The 17,401-nt window shown below is 44.7% G+C and overlaps 1 protein-coding gene across 1 annotated transcript in view; it reads right to left on the reverse strand.

The window, feature by feature from the left end:
- Positions 1-9,426: 9,426 nt before the first annotated feature.
- The window catches only part of CDHR3 (cadherin related family member 3), a 39,940-nt gene continuing 31,965 nt past the window's right edge, over positions 9,427-17,401 (reverse strand). Inside the window, exons 15-19 of the mRNA XM_009933782.2 lie at positions 16,372-16,553; positions 14,968-14,981; positions 13,458-13,489; positions 12,482-12,530; positions 9,427-9,688 (exon numbers count right to left, since the gene is read on the reverse strand). Of these exons, the coding sequence (XP_009932084.2) occupies positions 9,435-9,688; positions 12,482-12,530; positions 13,458-13,489; positions 14,968-14,981; positions 16,372-16,553 (531 nt within the window). The 3' untranslated portion in view covers positions 9,427-9,434. The remainder of the gene's footprint in view (positions 9,689-12,481; positions 12,531-13,457; positions 13,490-14,967; positions 14,982-16,371; positions 16,554-17,401) is intronic.

Raw genomic sequence — 17,401 nt, forward strand, 5'->3', positions numbered from 1 at the left:
GTATTTGGGATGTGTTCGTTCCTAGCAGATTTCCTGTATAGCCTGAAGCAAAGTTGTCACAAAGTCAGAGGCCAGTTTTTGCTGCTTAGTCACCTTTACATATTAACCTGAATAATGAAATTCTTCAAAAGAATGCTACAGGGTAGGAGTCCATCCCCCCTTCTTAAATACTAGCAAGTAAGGCAGTTTCTTTCAAGGTTAAGATCAAGTCCACGAATGCTAGCAACAGTTATTCAGAGTTGTACTATAGAGACGGACTGAAATGTGGAATTCCTTTTCCTTCTGGCCTGTCCAGTGAATCCAGGTGTGCCCTTAGTAACACTGCCCCCCTACAGACACTCAGTATTGAGAGCAGGGAAAAAGAAATCAGAATTTCTGACTTGTGTTTTTAGAAGCTTTCCTTATGCTTTTTCAGCTTCTAAAAACTTGCCCGCACTTGGTAGTGCTTGGCTTGTCTGGATATTTCATTCTTCATCTTGAGCGAGGAAGGCAGCAGTATAGAGCTAGGTGGTGCTATCCTTAAAATTTATGCCTGTATGGACACAGTCAAAGGTTTTGCCCTTCGTTTCAGGGCAAGCACTCTAGGCTCCAGAGAAATCTATGCTAACCCAGACCATATTTTTCTGACATTCTTTCCTTAACAAAACCTGCCTCAGCCAGGTCCTCTTCTCTATCCATGTGTTCAGCTATCATTTCACTGTGGATCCTGTTTGGCTGACACAGGAACTTCCCCCCTTTTTATTTTCCTCCTGGACCAAACCCATAATACCCATTAACATTTCAGAGTATTTTTCTTAGCTGATTCTGGGTAGGTTCTCTCTCATTCTGCTACACCAGTGCTTGTTGCAAATAGTGGGGGTGTGTTTGGGCAGCCGGCTCTCATGATCCATCCCCTGTCCAAGGAACCTGATGGATTGCTGTTGCTGCCAGGAAAGCTGCACATACCTGTTCCCCATCAGTAATGGGTGTTTCTACTTGGTTTTACATCCTGCCAATATCTGAGCAATTCCTTGTTTATTCATAAAATACACTTTGTCTTTTCTTGGCTTGTGTCTCAATGTTAGTGTTGCCAGCTGAGTTTTCTTCTCACCTGTCTGCTCAGCAATTTGACTTCATGCAGTCATCAAGAAAGCTGTATACTGAGCCTTTACTCACAATCTGAGTATGAGCTGGTCTTCACACAAGCTCTAATCAATTCGCTCATTTAATTTCAATTCAGTTCCGTTTGAAGTAGTCTTTAGAAGGACCACACTCTAGTTCACAGATGTGCTTGCTTTCTGTGGCCCAAGACCAGCAGCTATCTGTCCCAAGTTCCCTGGGTCATTTCTTATCTTGTAGAGCAGCAGCAGTTTTACCTGCTGCACCCTTCTGCGTTGGGATGGTAAGCTACCCCTTGTCACACATGCTGCAGTTCCCAGCTCCTTTTTCTGTTCCCGTTTATACATATCATTCCCTAAATCGTCTTCCTCTGGTGATTTCAAACCTAATTCTCCACCACTTTCTGCAGATACAGCAGCTATTTTTAATTTTTGCATCCTGATCTGCTTTTGTAAGCACCTAATTTTAGCTTCACTTTTAATATGATCAGGTTCCCTTGGAGCTCTCCTTTGCTCTAGGGTGAATGGCTGCACCGTGCATGTTAATCCCTCTACTGGATTCTGCGTTTTCTGCTTCTGCAGCTTTTCTTTCCCTTTTTCTGAATTGAAAATACTGTATTTCATTATTTCTTTTTTGAGCCACTAGACTCTACTGGTTTTCAAGTTTCTCAGCATTTTCTTTTCAAATGCAATTTTCAGATCAAAGCAGTTATTTTCTGCTTTTACTCTGGTTCTATCAGCACAAAATGATTTAGCTGCTTCCCACAACAGTCACAGCAATACAGTTAAATTATACTTAATAACTAGAGAATATTTATTCTATATCACCCCTGGTCCTACGGGCTGAAATGAAACCTCTCTTCTTCCATGGAGAGGCGCCTGTAACCTGGAATATTTTGGGCGGTTCTCTGTTGATTCTCTTATGGTGCTCTGATCCTCAGCTGGATCAGTCAGTATCATCTGGGTGGCATTAGTGGCTGGTCGAGGTCACCGCCTGCAATGACATAAGTCTTGGTATCTAGCAAAGAAACGAAACACTGGACAAACTGTAGAGGACACATGTTGGCTAGCTAACGAAAAACTGTTTATTCTGGCCATGCAACGTCCTAGTCTGAACACAGCAAAAGGAAGCTATGACACCTTCAGACTGAAATTGCACTGTTCTCACGCGAGGGCTTCATGGAGTATTGCATCTTGGGAGCCTTGTCCTGTCCAAAGGGGCCAGTGCTGTCTTTGGGCTCTTTACCGACACAGTGCACTTCTAGCACTCCTTAAACAAGTCACGTTCACACTGTGGAAACAGCCTGCAATCTAGCTGAATGTTTCACTTTCTTTGTTGAGCTGGCCAGCAAAGAAGAGATCCCTGATCAGATGCAGAAGAGAAGAGAAAAGGACATAATATGCTAATAATAGGTCCAAAGCAGAAAAAGAGATATACAGTCCTTCAAGGTGGAAAAGCTCAGAGCTGTACTCGGCATTATCAGAGGTTTCCAGCAGTGACTGTGGCACGCAACGCATCTTCACGACAGCGCAGAAGCAATGACCCAGGCACAGCACCAGCAGTACCCCTGGAGAGGACTCATGCAGCAACGGGTATAGTACTGGTAGGGTCTCTTCCCAGAAGATCTCAAATGCAGGTAGACTAAGCAGTTAGAGAAGAAAATGTTACGTGCCAGCAGAGGAGATGAGGGTGATTATTTTTAGCTTTAGTTTCCACAGAGACTGTGTATCAAAAGTAATGAGAAAGGACTGGCAGGCACCGGAGGCTGTGAGGTTTGTGTTCAGCTCCATGAAGAGCAGCTCGAGGATGAAGCTAGACCAAGACATGAATTTGAGAAATGCATTGCTGAATCAAAAAAAGCTAAAGGGTCTGTATTCCCATCTTCTCCTGAGGCCCTGAAAGTTCTTAATCAAGGAAATAATTTAATTTTGAACTTTACCGATTGGCTGTTTTTACACATCACCAATGTGGGTGCTCCAGAGATTTCAACCTTGCTGGAAATAGAGCAGGACTGCTGGAAAGTTGGAATATCTCTGCTTTCTTCTGCAAGAGACTGTGAACCTGTTCTCCTATGTGCTGTGCAGTTGCTTGCATGGATCTATAGCAAGTGCAATAGGCCTTCAGTCTGGAGCGACGGAGTTTTACCTGCCATGTGTCAGTGCTGGTGCCCCGAAATGGGCAGGACTGTGAAGAATCAGTCCCTTCAGGATTAATCCCTCAGGATACCACTTGGTTGCAACCACATGTCATGACCGACAGCTAGCAAAGCCGAAAGGACAGTGAATCTTCTACAGAAGACAACCCAGCAGAGTGGTTACAGCTGAGTTCTGGCTAGAGGCACCCTGATGCTGGCTGCTGCTTTTTGTGAAGTGGGTAAGTTCATGCTCTTTTAACTCACGGAAGAAGCTTCTGGTTCACTGATGGGGCAGGATGTCTTCAGCAGTGTGTAAGAACACGGAATTGATTAATCCCTGGCTGTGTGTGAGGAAATCCATGGGAGCATCCACCTTTGTCCTGACTGACCTATCAGAGCAGCACTGAAATATTGGCCTGAAGTGTCTGTCACTTTAGTCCGTTGCTGATCATCTCAGCTGGCTCCCTCATGCCAAACACAACAACGATGGGGAGAAGGGATGAAAGGGTATAAGGTACCAGCTGCAGCTTTTCTGGTCCTGTGCACTGGGTACTTTGGTGGGTATGCTAAAGCGAGTTAGCTGTCCCACAGAGACTGTGCACTCAGAGCAGACAGCCAGTGAACATTACGCAGAGGCTCTGCTCACTTCCCCCCATCCCTCTCAGCCCCTGCAGAGTGGTGGGGTAGGTAGGACCTAAAAACACCTCCTGGCATCAGGCAAAGCAGTTGGAAATTCCTCACTGAGCTTGATATGCCGCTGTTGGACACTGTCAGGGCTTTGGTCTCTCTGAGCAGGCACAGAATTCCATGCTCAAGCACCTGGGGAGGCTTTTATCAGCAGACCAAGGTCTCTAACTTCTTCAGACACTTTCAGAGCAGGGTAGCAGCTGAATAGGTGAGGTTGCACATCTGGATTTTAGTCCTTGCCTTTTAATCTTTGATAATAAGTAAATACTGCTGTCTCTCAGCGTAGGAAATAGGAAACAGCTTCTGACAGAAGGTCGCTGGCAGAAGCTGGAGTCCACTTTGTCTTTGAACACCGTCACTTTTCTGAACTGCTGTTTTGTTTTCTGGAATTTTGGAGGCGTCTGGTCTTGTAGATGCTTCTGCTGCAGATTGCATGCTCTCATGTCTATAAGGCTGTTCCAGAGCAGGTTAATTAGGTGGTTAGCCCTGGCTGCTGGCAGTCAATGGGGACAGCTCAGCCTCTTCTGTAGATAGCAGTCTGGTAATACTGTTTGCCTGAAGCAGGAAGACGTAGTGAGGCTGAGTATTGCAGGGAGGAGTGTTCAAGAAGCTCAATGTGAAAACGAATTGGATCCAACTCCTTATGACTTTGTCCGTAGCCCTGCAGAGAAACGTCGGAGCATCCTTCCCCGCCTGCTAGCTGCACCCAGGCTGCATGGATACGAAAGAGTAGTTGACGAAGTACAGGGGCATCCATCCTGTGGCTTACACCAGCAGTAGGGAAGGGTTCAATTCCGTGTAGCGAAGGGAAAAGCTCAACGGAAAAGAGGGCACTTGATTGTTCCAGAAATGACCCAGTGTGCTCCCCAAGAAAATCACTCCCGTAACAGGATCATCTTTCTGGATGTGTCCACTCTGTTGTAGTATCTGACGACCCAGCTTTTCCCACCTGTTTTTCTCAAATTTCCTTGTTCTTTCTGCCTTTGCCCTCTTTCCCGAGTTCCGGCGCACCCCGGCCCCTTCCCTCCCCCTGGCCTGGTTGGTTCCCCGCCGGCCGAGCCACTGGGGGTCAGTGTTGCTGTTAAAACGTGATTGCCATTATGGTGTTGCAACCTGGATAGCATAAAATAACCCAGCAGCGATTCTTTGCTCAGGAGAAGAAGGATTGTTCTGCTTGTGTGACCGTCCCCTTCTCTGAGGGGGTCCGAGCCCCACCTCCTGCTCCTGCGAAGTGGCAGTCTCCTGGGCAGACATCCTCCATCTCTGCAGCTGAAACTGTTCTCCTGTGTAGGTCTCTTGGACACCATGAACAAATACAGTATCACCACTTTCACATTCCTTGATAAAAATGAAGTTACATGGCCAGAAGCTGAGACTTCTGATGTTTATTGCAAGTCCTATTTATAATATCACTATGAAAGCAGAGCATTTATGCGTTAGAAGTACATTCGCTTTGGAGAAAAGCACCAAAAAAACAGTAATGTGATCACACTTAAACTACTGGGGGAGCTAGACCCAGTCGGGAAAAGTGGCCTGTGCTCTTTCATAATCACTCTCAAAACCTTCAAAACAACTTTAAGCCAAAGGTCTCAAAGCACTTCAGAGATGTGTAATAGGCAGAGACACAGCAATCCAAAGCTGTGGCAGAATTCACACTAATCTTTGTAGACTTTGGATAAAATCTATAGCTAACATGTAACAGGCTGCTGGAGGTTGGGAACTGCTGCCCCCAGCCACCGTGCTGGAACCACCAGGCACCTTTCTTACTCTTCCAGTCTCAGCTTATATCCATGTCATCACTCTCAAATAAATGGCACCAAAGTTCACACCGCATAACTATATGCACAGAGACTAACAGAGCTGTTGAAGTCTAGAGAGGCTGTTCCCATCATCTGGTCTGATCCTCTACAGCACACAGTGGCCATTCTTGACTGCTGAAGTCTTCTAATGATGAAAAGGCCTCACAGTCTTAGCGAACTGTTCCAGTAACTAAATGCCTTTATTGTCTAGAGCCTGCACTTAGTCCTCGCTCTCAGTCCATCTAGTGGCAGTTTTCAAGACTGGGTCTGTGTTCTCAAAGACCGTTCTGAATGAAAAAAGCACAAAAGCTAGTCTAAAAATTAGATGAGGTTTCTGGCATTTAAGCTGTGCTGCACAGTGTGAGTATTATAATCTGGATTTTATGAGACAACATATGTTTCTTTTACATATATTCGAAGTATCTTTTCATATATTGTTCCATACAATATGCAGTAAGTGTGCATCTAGGTCAGTCGGTTTTGTCTCCTCAGCTTTTGCTCTACCAAAAACAGGCCAGAGAAATGAATGGCTGTGCTTTGGCTCAGTGAGACCCAAATTCATTCTTGATGCCTTCACAGGGAGGAAAGTCAATAGTAGTAGGAGCAACGGACAGGAAAATTGTGCTGCTTTTGCATAAAGCTGATGCTCCAGTAAAGTCTTGTTACTCCTTGGTTTCGCAGATCCTGAGCAAGGAAAGTGGTTTTGTGCATGGCCAAAATAAGGTCTTACAGTGAAGATCAGGATGAAGAACTAGTCAGAGCTGGAGATCAGCATTGCACATATTGAAGCAACAGTGTGAGTAAGGAAGCATGTAACTGTGCTTTATGCTCAGCACTATTGTTTCCCTGTGCAGCAAGTCGCATGGGACTCAGAAGATGCCTTGTCTTGTCTGAACCTGCCCCCAGAAGGCTGAGTGCACCAACTAAGCTAAGCTCACCTCAACTGGATGGAGGTACCCTGGGCAGTGTCAGCTCTTAGATGCATGGTGCCGCTTTGTAGAGCAGTCAGTTGTTTGGAGGTATGTGAGCATCACTATGAGGGTAGCTGCTTTTCACCCAGCTGTTGGCCAGCTGTGGGAGACTATGGCACCAACAGTGTTGACCGTGACAAACTGTTTGCATACACGGATGTTGAAAGCAAGCTGTGATACTGTGTTACTCTGCTGTTTGGGTCTTTTTTTCCTGAGAAGGAAGCAAAGAAGTTTGTACAGTTCAGCAGCAGGAACACTAGTAAAGAAAGATGAGTTTTCATCCATATTTTTCCAGGTTTCCTGGCTGACAATACAGCCCGTCTCTGCCTCCCCTTATAAAAGAGCTAATTATCTCTTAATCGCAAAAGTAGAGTGAGAGGAATCAAGCAAGCAGAGCTGCTGCCCTAGAGAAATGCTCAGGAAATAAATAGAAAAGACTATGTGTCTTCCCATCATGAAAACAATGCAGTTAACTTCTTCAGGTAATGAAGATGTAATGTTTGTAGGTGCCAGGCATGCCTGTGGGCAGCTTGATGTCAGAGTGATAGAAAGATCAGAGTTACAGCAGTACTACCACTTACCGCAGAATTTCCCGGTGTGGCTGGAAAACCACCTGCATAGAAATCAAATATGTCGTATTTACAGCAAACGAATGCAAACAAAGGTGGGTTGGAGCTCTGAATGTGTGGCTAGCCCTGTTAGTGCTGGAGGGCCAAACAACACTATAACAACCGTCACAGACGCAGTAAACTGATTACATGCTCAGAGTGTAAATCACTCTCTCCTATCTCCATCACTGTGGCGTTCATGACATGCTGGGTTTCTGATTGCGCAATGAAATGGCATTTGACTGAAGGCATTTGGTGTTTGTAAGGGAAGCTGTTCCTGAGCCAAACCACTCCTTTGGAGCACAGCAAAGAGTCACAGCACCGTGACAGGTGGCTTTGTAAAGTACAGGATCCTCGGTGAAATTACCCTGAGCCTCTCCATCCAGGTCCTCCACTGTATGACAAAAAACAATGCATGTGACAGATTGGATAAAATCTTCATGGACTGTCCCTGCTTGACTTAAATCGAGTATTTTCTTTTGCCACCTGATATCAGTCCCTTGATGCCAAAAAAACTTTTTGTAATCAGGAAAGAAAAGAAGCCAAGGCAAGGAGTATTAAGTCATCATTTATAACTAATTTTCTTCAGATTTAAATAATTTCCTGGGCTTGCTTGTTTTATATCAGGTTCTTAGATAGCACTTACATTATACGTGCCCACAATCAGGAAAGATTATTTCACTCTATGTGTTTGTTGTCATTATTCTTTTGAGTGTGTTCCACTTGATTCTGTAAAACATTAAATACACCAGAGGAAATACCAAAGGCGAAGATATTGAACGCTGCTAGTGTTACAAAAGATAAATAAGCTGAAAGCGTTGACATGACAGGCTGCGATACCGTAACAAGCTGTGGGTTTTCTCCACTCCAAAACTACTTTCAAGTCATGGTCTTTTCTGCAGCAAGATGGGAAGGTGAGGGAGGGCTGAAATGAAGTACTGAATGAAAATATTTTTAGCTGCTTTTAGCAGCAAATTTTTCAACCCTGATGTGCTTTTCTCCCATTCTGCTGCTCAGCAGGGAGAGGAGGCCCCATTCACCGGTGAGAAAGCGTGTCCGTGTGTGCGCTGCGCTCCGCGAAGGTGCTCAGGGGATGGGGCCCTGTCAGTCTGGGGGCACAGAGCTCTTCCAGGAGGGAACTGCCAGCAGCTGTAGCCTGGGAGCAGTGGGCAGCGTACACTTCTGTCCGTGACTCTGCTTTCATTTCCTCTTCTCCTTCTTTCACGTCCTCCCTTTCTCTCCCACTGCTACCTGCAGCTGCAAAAGGTAAGTCCGGCTTCATCCTGCCTTTGGGTCTAGTTTACGCAGCAATGGCCACCTTAGGTTTTTCAGCTGAGATGTATAGAGAGAAAATCATGCCTGATTCTTTGGCTGTTGTTGGGGTTTAACCCAGCAGCCGGCAAGTAAGCACCAGACAGACACTTGCTCACCCCTACCCTTCCCCTTCAGTGGGATGGGGAGGAGAAATGGACAAAAGGGAAAACTTCTGGATGGAGATAAAGACCGTTTAATAACACCACAGAGGAAATGCTACTACTACTACTAATAATAATAATGAATATGCAAAACAAGCCATACACAATACAATCTTTCGCACCACCTGATTCATAGCCAGTCCCTGAGCAGTGATTACTCCCAAAAAAAGACCGAACTCACAGAAAAGCTCAAACTCCCAGAAAAAAAAGAGATTCCTGCCCCTCAGCCAACCCCCACTTATCAACTGAGCATGATGTCTATGGTATGGAGTATTTCCATTGGCCAGCTTGGGCTGGCTGCCAGGCTGTGCTCCCTCCCAGCTCCTGCACACCTGCTCATTAGCTGAATGCTGGAAACTGAAAAAAGTCCTTCATTTCCTAGCAACAGCTAAAAACATCAGTGTATTATCAACGTTCTTCTCATACTAAATCCAAAACACAGCAGCTACCAGCAGGAAAATGAAATCTATCCCAGCTGAAACCAGGACAGCTGTTCAGAGCAGGGGTCGTTCTGGAGGTGCCTTGGAGTCTCGTGCACTCTGATTTAAGGCTGGCTCAACGGCAACACAGTGTACGTTTTGGGAGACAAGGTCAGGATCTGCCGTAGGGGGCTGCTGAGGATAACCCCCTGTCCTGAGACTCCTCTTTCTGCTTTTGTAACCTCAGCCCATCCTCGCCTGGTGTTCCGATTGACCAGCTGAGAGTCTGGCAGCTGGTTTTCTCTCTGCAGTCGGCTCTTTCCTCTTCTCTGAAATCTCTTTTTTGCTTGGTGCCTCTGCTCTGTCTGTCCCTTGGCCGCTATCGTCTGTGGTACTGGATGTTACCTGCACGGCCGGCGCTGGCTGACGGGGCTCGTCGTCCTTCTTCCACCTCCGGGCCCCTGACCGTGTATTGAATTCGTACATTTTGCCAGTAACTTGCAAGGGAGAAAAGACAACTGATTAAAACCATTCCTGCTTTAGCAGATTAAGGCATGACAGTTCTCAGGATGGGGTTGAAATGCAAAACGTGAAGCACCTGGAAAATCAGCTGAGTTGGGGAGGTAGCCCAAGAGGGAAAGCCTCAATTCCTCAGGCGAGCATGGGGACCTGGGTATCACAGTGGCCGCGCAAGGGAGATGCTATCCTATCAGTATAAAAACTGGTTCTGTGGTTTGGGGAACAGGAATATTCAAAACATTCCTATTCCAAAAAATAAGGACCTTCTTATCATCCTCTTATCTCTACCCAAGTTACAGTTACCACGGATTAACATGGGCACTGTAACAAACACATCCATGGTCCTTAGCTGTTACAACTCCCAAAATTCTTGCCTTTGGCTGTGCTGAGCAAGGCCATTGCATATGTCTGTGCCTATTTTTTCAAGTAGAGTTGCCTACCTGAGGTAGCAAAAACTGCTAGGAGCACAATATGCTACATACATCTTCCAGACAATGTCAGGTCATCTAGGCTGACCCAAGATTTGGAAATCTGGGATCCCAAATGAGCTTCAGCTGTATGCATTGTTTCTCCATTTGCCCACAATGCCTAACTCCAGGCTTTCTGTGCACATTGTCATTACTACAGTGAAATACTATGTATTTTCTGTTTGTGCAAGTACGTGCTTCCCTCACATGTATAAAACACTGTTAAATTTGGGTTGTTTAGCACACATGGATAACTTTCCTTGTTAGAAAGACTTTTGTCCCTCTTCAGATTTTATGGGTAGTTTTTACTTGTACATTAAAAGCAAGTATCTTCTCTTTCACTTCATTTACTACATAGAGACAGGTGGAAAAATTGCCACATGTCCAGTGTGATGGCCTCACGGTCTAAATAACTGTCTCTTCCTAAACAGAGAATCAAGAGTTATAGTGGCACTTCTTGTAATTAAACATTATTAATATGAGACAAACAAAAGACCATTAAGGCCTGGAAGGAAACGGTGGTTACGTGTCACTATGTTACAGTTTGTATCAGAATTAATGGTTTCTGACACATCAATACAATTTGAGCAAATAAAGATGAAACTGGATCTCTTTACATGTTATTTTTTTCTGACTGCTTACAAGGCAGGTATGCTAAAGCAGCACAGATCAGGAAGCAGATCCTGACCATTCCTCCTAGTTATACTCGACAGATGATGTCCTGGGAAATATTAAATCTCATTTCCAAACTGCCAACACTTGATCCTCTAGGGCTTGGGATGAGCCATGGAGAGGAGGCGTTGGGAGGACACATTTCTCTGCTGTGTTATAGCTTAATGTTTGTGTCAGGCGTGACGCAAACGCTATGGCTCTGGAGGGCAGTTTGGATGGGCTCAGATATCCTGAAGTCTGGTGTGGTCAGGTTTGCTGAGGAAGAGAGCCAGCAGCCATCCTGCGAAAACACCAGGAAGTAGCTCTTGCAGCAGCCGAGACAACATCCATGTTTAATACATTACAAATGCAGTTACACAGGGAAAAAGCAGGGACTTTAGAGCCCATCCGTCCAGATCTCTTCATAAAGAGCAGCTGGGCTTGGACCTGGACCAAACCAGCCTTGAGCAGCCTTGTGGATGGACTTAATTGCACAGTAGGGTCTCATTTGTTTGCCCAAATTCTACTTAAGTCCCCATGCCTAGTGCTTCCCATTAGCTCACAGCATCCGACATCTCCGAGCCAGCTAATAGGAAACACAAGGTACAGGCACTTGTGTGGAAATTTGGCCAGATGAATCCAAGCCTTGAAGCAAGCCTGCCTTCTTCTGGATAATTTTTAGACCTATTGTTTCGGACCTATTTTTGGATCTATTTGTTAAAGACTTATTTTGACTGACTTTCACACTTTACCAGACCCTCCTTCCACACAGGGACCCTCAGCCATCAGACACGGGGCTGGGCACCCTAAGGCCAGGCCAAGCATCACGGTGCAGGGCTCTGGCAGGAGCTGTGGTTCTGGAAGATGAGGTAAGGCAGACCAACCCTTAGAAGAAACATTCTTCTGTAATGAACCCTGCTGCAGAGCACAGCGACCGTCACTTGGGGAAGGGGATAAGCACTACAACTCCAGGTCATACTGGTTTTCCGAGCTTTTGCCTTAATTTCACTTTTCCCAGCTGGCTAATCAGATATGCTCAGAGTTAGCATAGCTAGAGCCTGGTGACACACTCAGCAGCTGATAGCACCACAACTGTATCTAAAAGCAAATGACCTTCCCTTTCCTGCCCAACAAGCAATGCTCGAGCGTTAGCTAAACAGCAGCAATGCACCCTTGCTGCAAGGGAGGAGGTTTGTGCAGGAGCGAGTAACTCACCCACCCACCCTGCATCCAGGGAGAGGTTTAAGAGACGAAATCAGTACATCTGCAGCTATGTTAATCTGCTGGCCATTTCCCAGACATGGGAAGGGTGAAACCACGTAGCCATGACAGCACCAGAGCTGGAGGCTTGCAGCAAATTCCTCCTCCCCTCCCACCTTTCTATACCAGATCCATATATTCAGGTTTAGCAGAGGAGCAGTGAATAATCTGCCCATCGGATGTGTGCTTTCAAGGGCTGTAAGTGTATTTTACCGTTGGAAATGTTACTAGGGAACTGTCTTGATTTTCACTATCTGTGAAATACAGCTCCCATTCTCCTTGGAAACAGCCAACCTGAAACTTGAAAAGCAAATGTCGAACCATATTTAAATCAACTAATCCAGTTTGTTTCCAGCCAAATATTCATATTCACTGTTAATTGCTTTTTATTACCTGGGTCTCTGGCTTCTCCATCGAACACAGTGTTTAGCTTTGTCATTGTCTGTGAAGAGACACAAATTGTGAAATGAATTCTGTGAATTAGTTAAGTAAGAAGGAGGAGCAGTGACTTGGAAACGGTGACCGACATGGATGGAGGTGCATTTGTATGACCTGTATATTGCATTCCTGCAGGCTGGGTTTAACTGAAACTGGCAACAAAAGCCATTTGTGGTGTAAGGGTGTTGCCACTAGATATTCAAAGGAGAATTAATAAGGTCTAACATGCTAAATGCCTCCATGTGTGTAAGCACAAGAGGGTTACCTCCACCCGGAGAAGGCTTGGGAATCCCCTCTCTGAAGAACTTGGGGAGGGAGAGTACACTAATGAAAGTGCCTTGCAGCCTTTATGCTACAATGCCTATGAAAACGGAAAGAGCCCCAAGATCTAGGAGCAAAGAAACATCTATTACAGTGGAAATAACTACCGCATTTTTCTGCAAACTGCTTACCAAGACCAAACTCTCTACAGCTTGAGTACACTTTTGTACTGTACTGGTTGCACTCAGGCAGGTCAGGGTCAGCTGCACAGGTCAGGGGTGTCTCAGCAGCCCAGTGCTGCCATCAGTGAAGCTGGGGCACTTCTCCTCCTGCCTCTGTGGCTGCAGCAAGTCTCCTCTCCTCATCGCTTCTCTGGCCACGGCCCCTCAGGCCTCCCATCTACAGGGCTGCCAGAGAGGCTGGAGATTCGGCACTTGGGAGCAAAGGGGCCACAGCGTGGGTGAGCACCTCTCACACCCAGTGTTGCCTCCAAATACAGAGACCAGGTGGGACACTGAAATGTTTTGCATTTGGGGGCAATCCTTTTTTCCTCGTCTATCATTCTTATATGCTCTTTGGAAAACAGGCACTTTTCATAGAAAGGGTCCTACAATCATATTGCCTGATGGGGCTGGGAAAACGGGTTTGTTTTGAGGCCAGCAGTACTTACCATAACCACTTCTTTCTTGGGTTTCTTCTTTTCTACAGAAGCGAAAATGCACATGGAAAAGAAAAAAATTTTTCTGACAGTGACTATAGACACTAAAACCAAGATTTCCTCAAACAAATAGACATTTTTGGTACCCAACTTCTGAGACATCTCAAGTAAGCCTTATTTCTTTTCAAAGGTTGATCCCTCATACTATTCAAAAAGCAAACTCCTTCATAATATTTTGGAGTGAAAATCCACAGTTGCCAAAGACTAATCAAAAGTTTATCCCTGAAAAGTCTTATCCCTTCAGTACTGGATAAATAACAATGGTTTCTTTAACAAATTTCCCTTTCTAAATAATATAAAATTCCCCTTTGGGCATATTTGAACTACAAATGTAGATTTTTTTTTTTTCCATTAATGTTTGTAGCTGCAAAGCCTGTGCATTCAAACATGCGCTTGGAGACAAAACAGGGAAGTGCTGCAGAACTAGTCAAGTCAAATTCAGACTGAAGAACAGTTTGGTTATGTGTGAATTTACCACACTGTTAACTCATCCCACATGTAAACAAAGACGGCAGCAGTGACACAGGCATCTCGACAGCATGGATTTGTGCATGATATCCAACTAGTTGCTATGATTTCTTCTTGCTCACTCCTTGCTCCTTGGAAAACCGTATGCCTGGCCACCAACAGACTTTACAACCAGGCGTGTAATACTCTGAAATGCTGCAGATGGGTCTCAACGTGAGCACTGATGGGAAACCTGTTCTGTCTGAACTTCGCTGCCCAGCATTTGGGAATGAGTTTTTCAGAAAGCATCAAACATCTATTTTCTGGAAACCAGCCAATGCTGAAAAGTCTCAAATTGGGCAACCAAGAGAACAGCTAATTTTGTTGGGTTTTGTTAGTCATGATTTTTCAAGCTAGGAGATACTGATTGAGGAGAGGGAGTTATAAAAGCAGGGTCTTACTGGGACCATAAGAGCCATGCTTGCTAGCAGAAAGCTAATGGGACTAAAAGGAACACAACTGCTTAAAATAACACTTTTTGTTTTTATGTGCAACTTACACCCCTGCTAAGTTACACAAACCCCTTTAAAAGCACCAATACTGTAAAATAAATCTTCAGGTACATGAAATGGTGGTGTCAAGGGAGCAAATGAAGGGATGAGAAAACAGAGAATTTGAGTGGAGAGGACTTCTGAAGGTACTGTAGAGGGATGAGATTATTTTTTAAGAGATAGCATAAGAATTGCATGTGAAAAATACAGTAATTCTTTAGCATCCATGCCAGAATACCAGGCTACTCTGAATCTGATTTTTACCTAATAGTTAGTAGATTTGAAGACCAAAAGGGCCATGAAGTCACTTACACAGGCCTCCCATAATCAGACAGGGTTATTTAATATCAGTACCCTTCCACCAGGTCAAATTTATTTGTCTAGAAATAGATTTACAAATTTTACACTGAATCATAAACAAGGTGTTCTTGTGAATTATTAAAATGTAGAAAAGAGATACACACCTGGAGCATTTATCCTGTAATGAAAAAAAGATTGAGTGAAGTTAACAAATCTCATACTTTTGCCTATATAAAAATATCATGCTTTGTTGTCTTTCATTTGGCAAGAAGGATGTGTTTCCTTGAGTTCTAGGATTTGCTTGATTTATTTGGTTTCTGGTTTTGCTTTCACTGAAGGTCTGCATGATTTAATGCTGCTCTCAAACAGGAAAACAGCCCCAATTATTGATCTAACACCTCTCCAAGTAGGCATGATATTAAAAAAATAAAGTCTTAATGATGATAGCATGATGGATTTATATAATCTGGAAAAATACATTTTCAAATATTGTCATCTAGTTCCATCCTTGGAGGAAGGTCAATTTTTTGGATCTCATGTCCTCAGATAATACCTTTTAACATATTTGCTGGGTTGTAAATGTTTTTGAACATACAGAAATTGTTTTTTAATGAGAGAGCCTGGCTCCTGATGAATCATTTGCCCTATTAATAAGTAATAACAATAGGCAAGCTATATGCTGATAGATTCGCCATTTTTATCACAAATTGCTAAATTCCTTGCACGCACCATTTGAATTATGATCACAGTCATATATTACCTCTTTACATTTAGTATAATTTCTATATTTAGGCCCAAACCCTCAGAATACTTATAGAAATCCTTTTTTTTAATCCCAGTCCACTTAAAGTGCTGCTTATTTTTGTTTTGTGAAGTAAAAAGTCAATGCAGAGGCAGTCTGGCTCCAGCGTGCTGAGAAGGCAGCCAGCGGGGATCTCTGCCACTTCCCACAATGAACCAGAGCCGGTCCCAGGTGCTTCCGTGGCTTTTGCCAAGCACGAGCATTTGGAGGTACCGCAAATGTTTATGGGCCAGGGCCTTGCAAGGGGCTTGGGTAAAACTCCAGGAAATATGCAGGAATTTTGCCAGAAAATAGCATTTGGCATGAGCGTGAAGGTTTGGAAAGGAGTCTGGGATCCGTAGCTGAAAGGGAGGAATATGTATCCAGTAACTACCTAGATGGGAGCTCCCTTGGAGTGGGAGCCAAATACAAACAAAAAATGTTTGTATTTTTAGTCAGCATAGTCAGGCACGGACCCAGACTGTGCCTCATGAGCGTAGCTGTCCTTAGAGGTCATAACTGTTAATTCCACTGTTACCTTCAGCTAATGCATTTGTTAAACTGTTATTAAATCCATGAAATTAAATTTCATGGACACTTTTTCTTTGATTTCATATAATTAGCATCAAATATCACTGTAGCCAGTAATAGTGTTACTACAGTGAAGGGCATGCAGCTATAAAATATTCAAAGCACCGATTTCATTACTGCTGAAGGGCCTGATTGATCTGTGTCATTGCCGGGTGCTGCTGGGTACCTCCCCAGAGTGACATTCAGGAGGACTCACAGAGGCGCGCCGTCTGCTCTGCCTGCCGGAGGGCAGCGGGTGCGGACCCACATCACCAGCAGGAACCCCAGGTACCCCAGCAGTCCAAGGAGCAGCAAACTGCCGAGGGTGATGACGAACGGCACGTACCACGCTGATTCAGAGTAGAGGTTTTCCCTTTTCGTCACAACAGTGAAGCCAGGCTTTTAAAACAAGATAGGAAAAGATTCTCAAGGCCTCATACTTGTACAGTTACTGACACCAACGGCACCTTTCATCTGGTTGAACATCTGCAGTGAAGCACCTGGCCCAAGCTTGCCCCAGGGCTCTGCAGATGATGGGCAGAGGGAGACAGTGTCTGCTGGAGACAGTGATTCATCCCATGTACCTGCCTGCTGACTACCAAGTCAACTGAGAGATGGACCACCAAGCTCCTGGGGCAACCAAAGGCAGGTGAAACGGAGCACACCCATGACGTAAAAAAGAGGTTCCAGATCATGTTTCAGTGGCTTATATTAAAACAAATGTGCTGTGGTGGGGTTTAAAGCCTCAGGTTGCCTGAGAAGCTGCAAGCATGCTGTTGGAGGGTGAGCAAGTTCAGGGAATACTGCCATTACTGTGATAATGGTTTCTTGTTACGTAAGGCAAAACTGGAAGTAGGTCATCTTCCCTGCAGTGATCATTTGGCCCCCTGTGTAAGAGGATCTGAACCACGAGGAATTGGGCTATTGTATAATAAGGAATGACACTCCTTTTGTTTTCCCTGTGACTTGTTTCAAAAGGGAAAACCACACTTCCTGAGGCGTTTCAATCTCCCACATCTTCCCGAGTGCCGGGAGACACAGCTCTGAGCTGGCACTTCACTCGGCACTAGCAACACATTCATCAAGGTCCCATCACGAAGCTATCCTCACACGGACCAGAAATTACTTGTTTGCTCTACCTAGGTCATTACCTAGTGTGGTACTATTAGTTTTGATTGTCTACTGAAGTTTTTAATTTTTTGTAAGACATTTATAATCACACTGTGTATGAAATTCAGTAGGGCATG

Source organism: Opisthocomus hoazin, chromosome 8 (genome assembly GCF_030867145.1).
Source record: "Opisthocomus hoazin isolate bOpiHoa1 chromosome 8, bOpiHoa1.hap1, whole genome shotgun sequence".
In the NCBI taxonomy this organism is placed as follows: Eukaryota; Metazoa; Chordata; class Aves; order Opisthocomiformes; family Opisthocomidae; genus Opisthocomus; species Opisthocomus hoazin.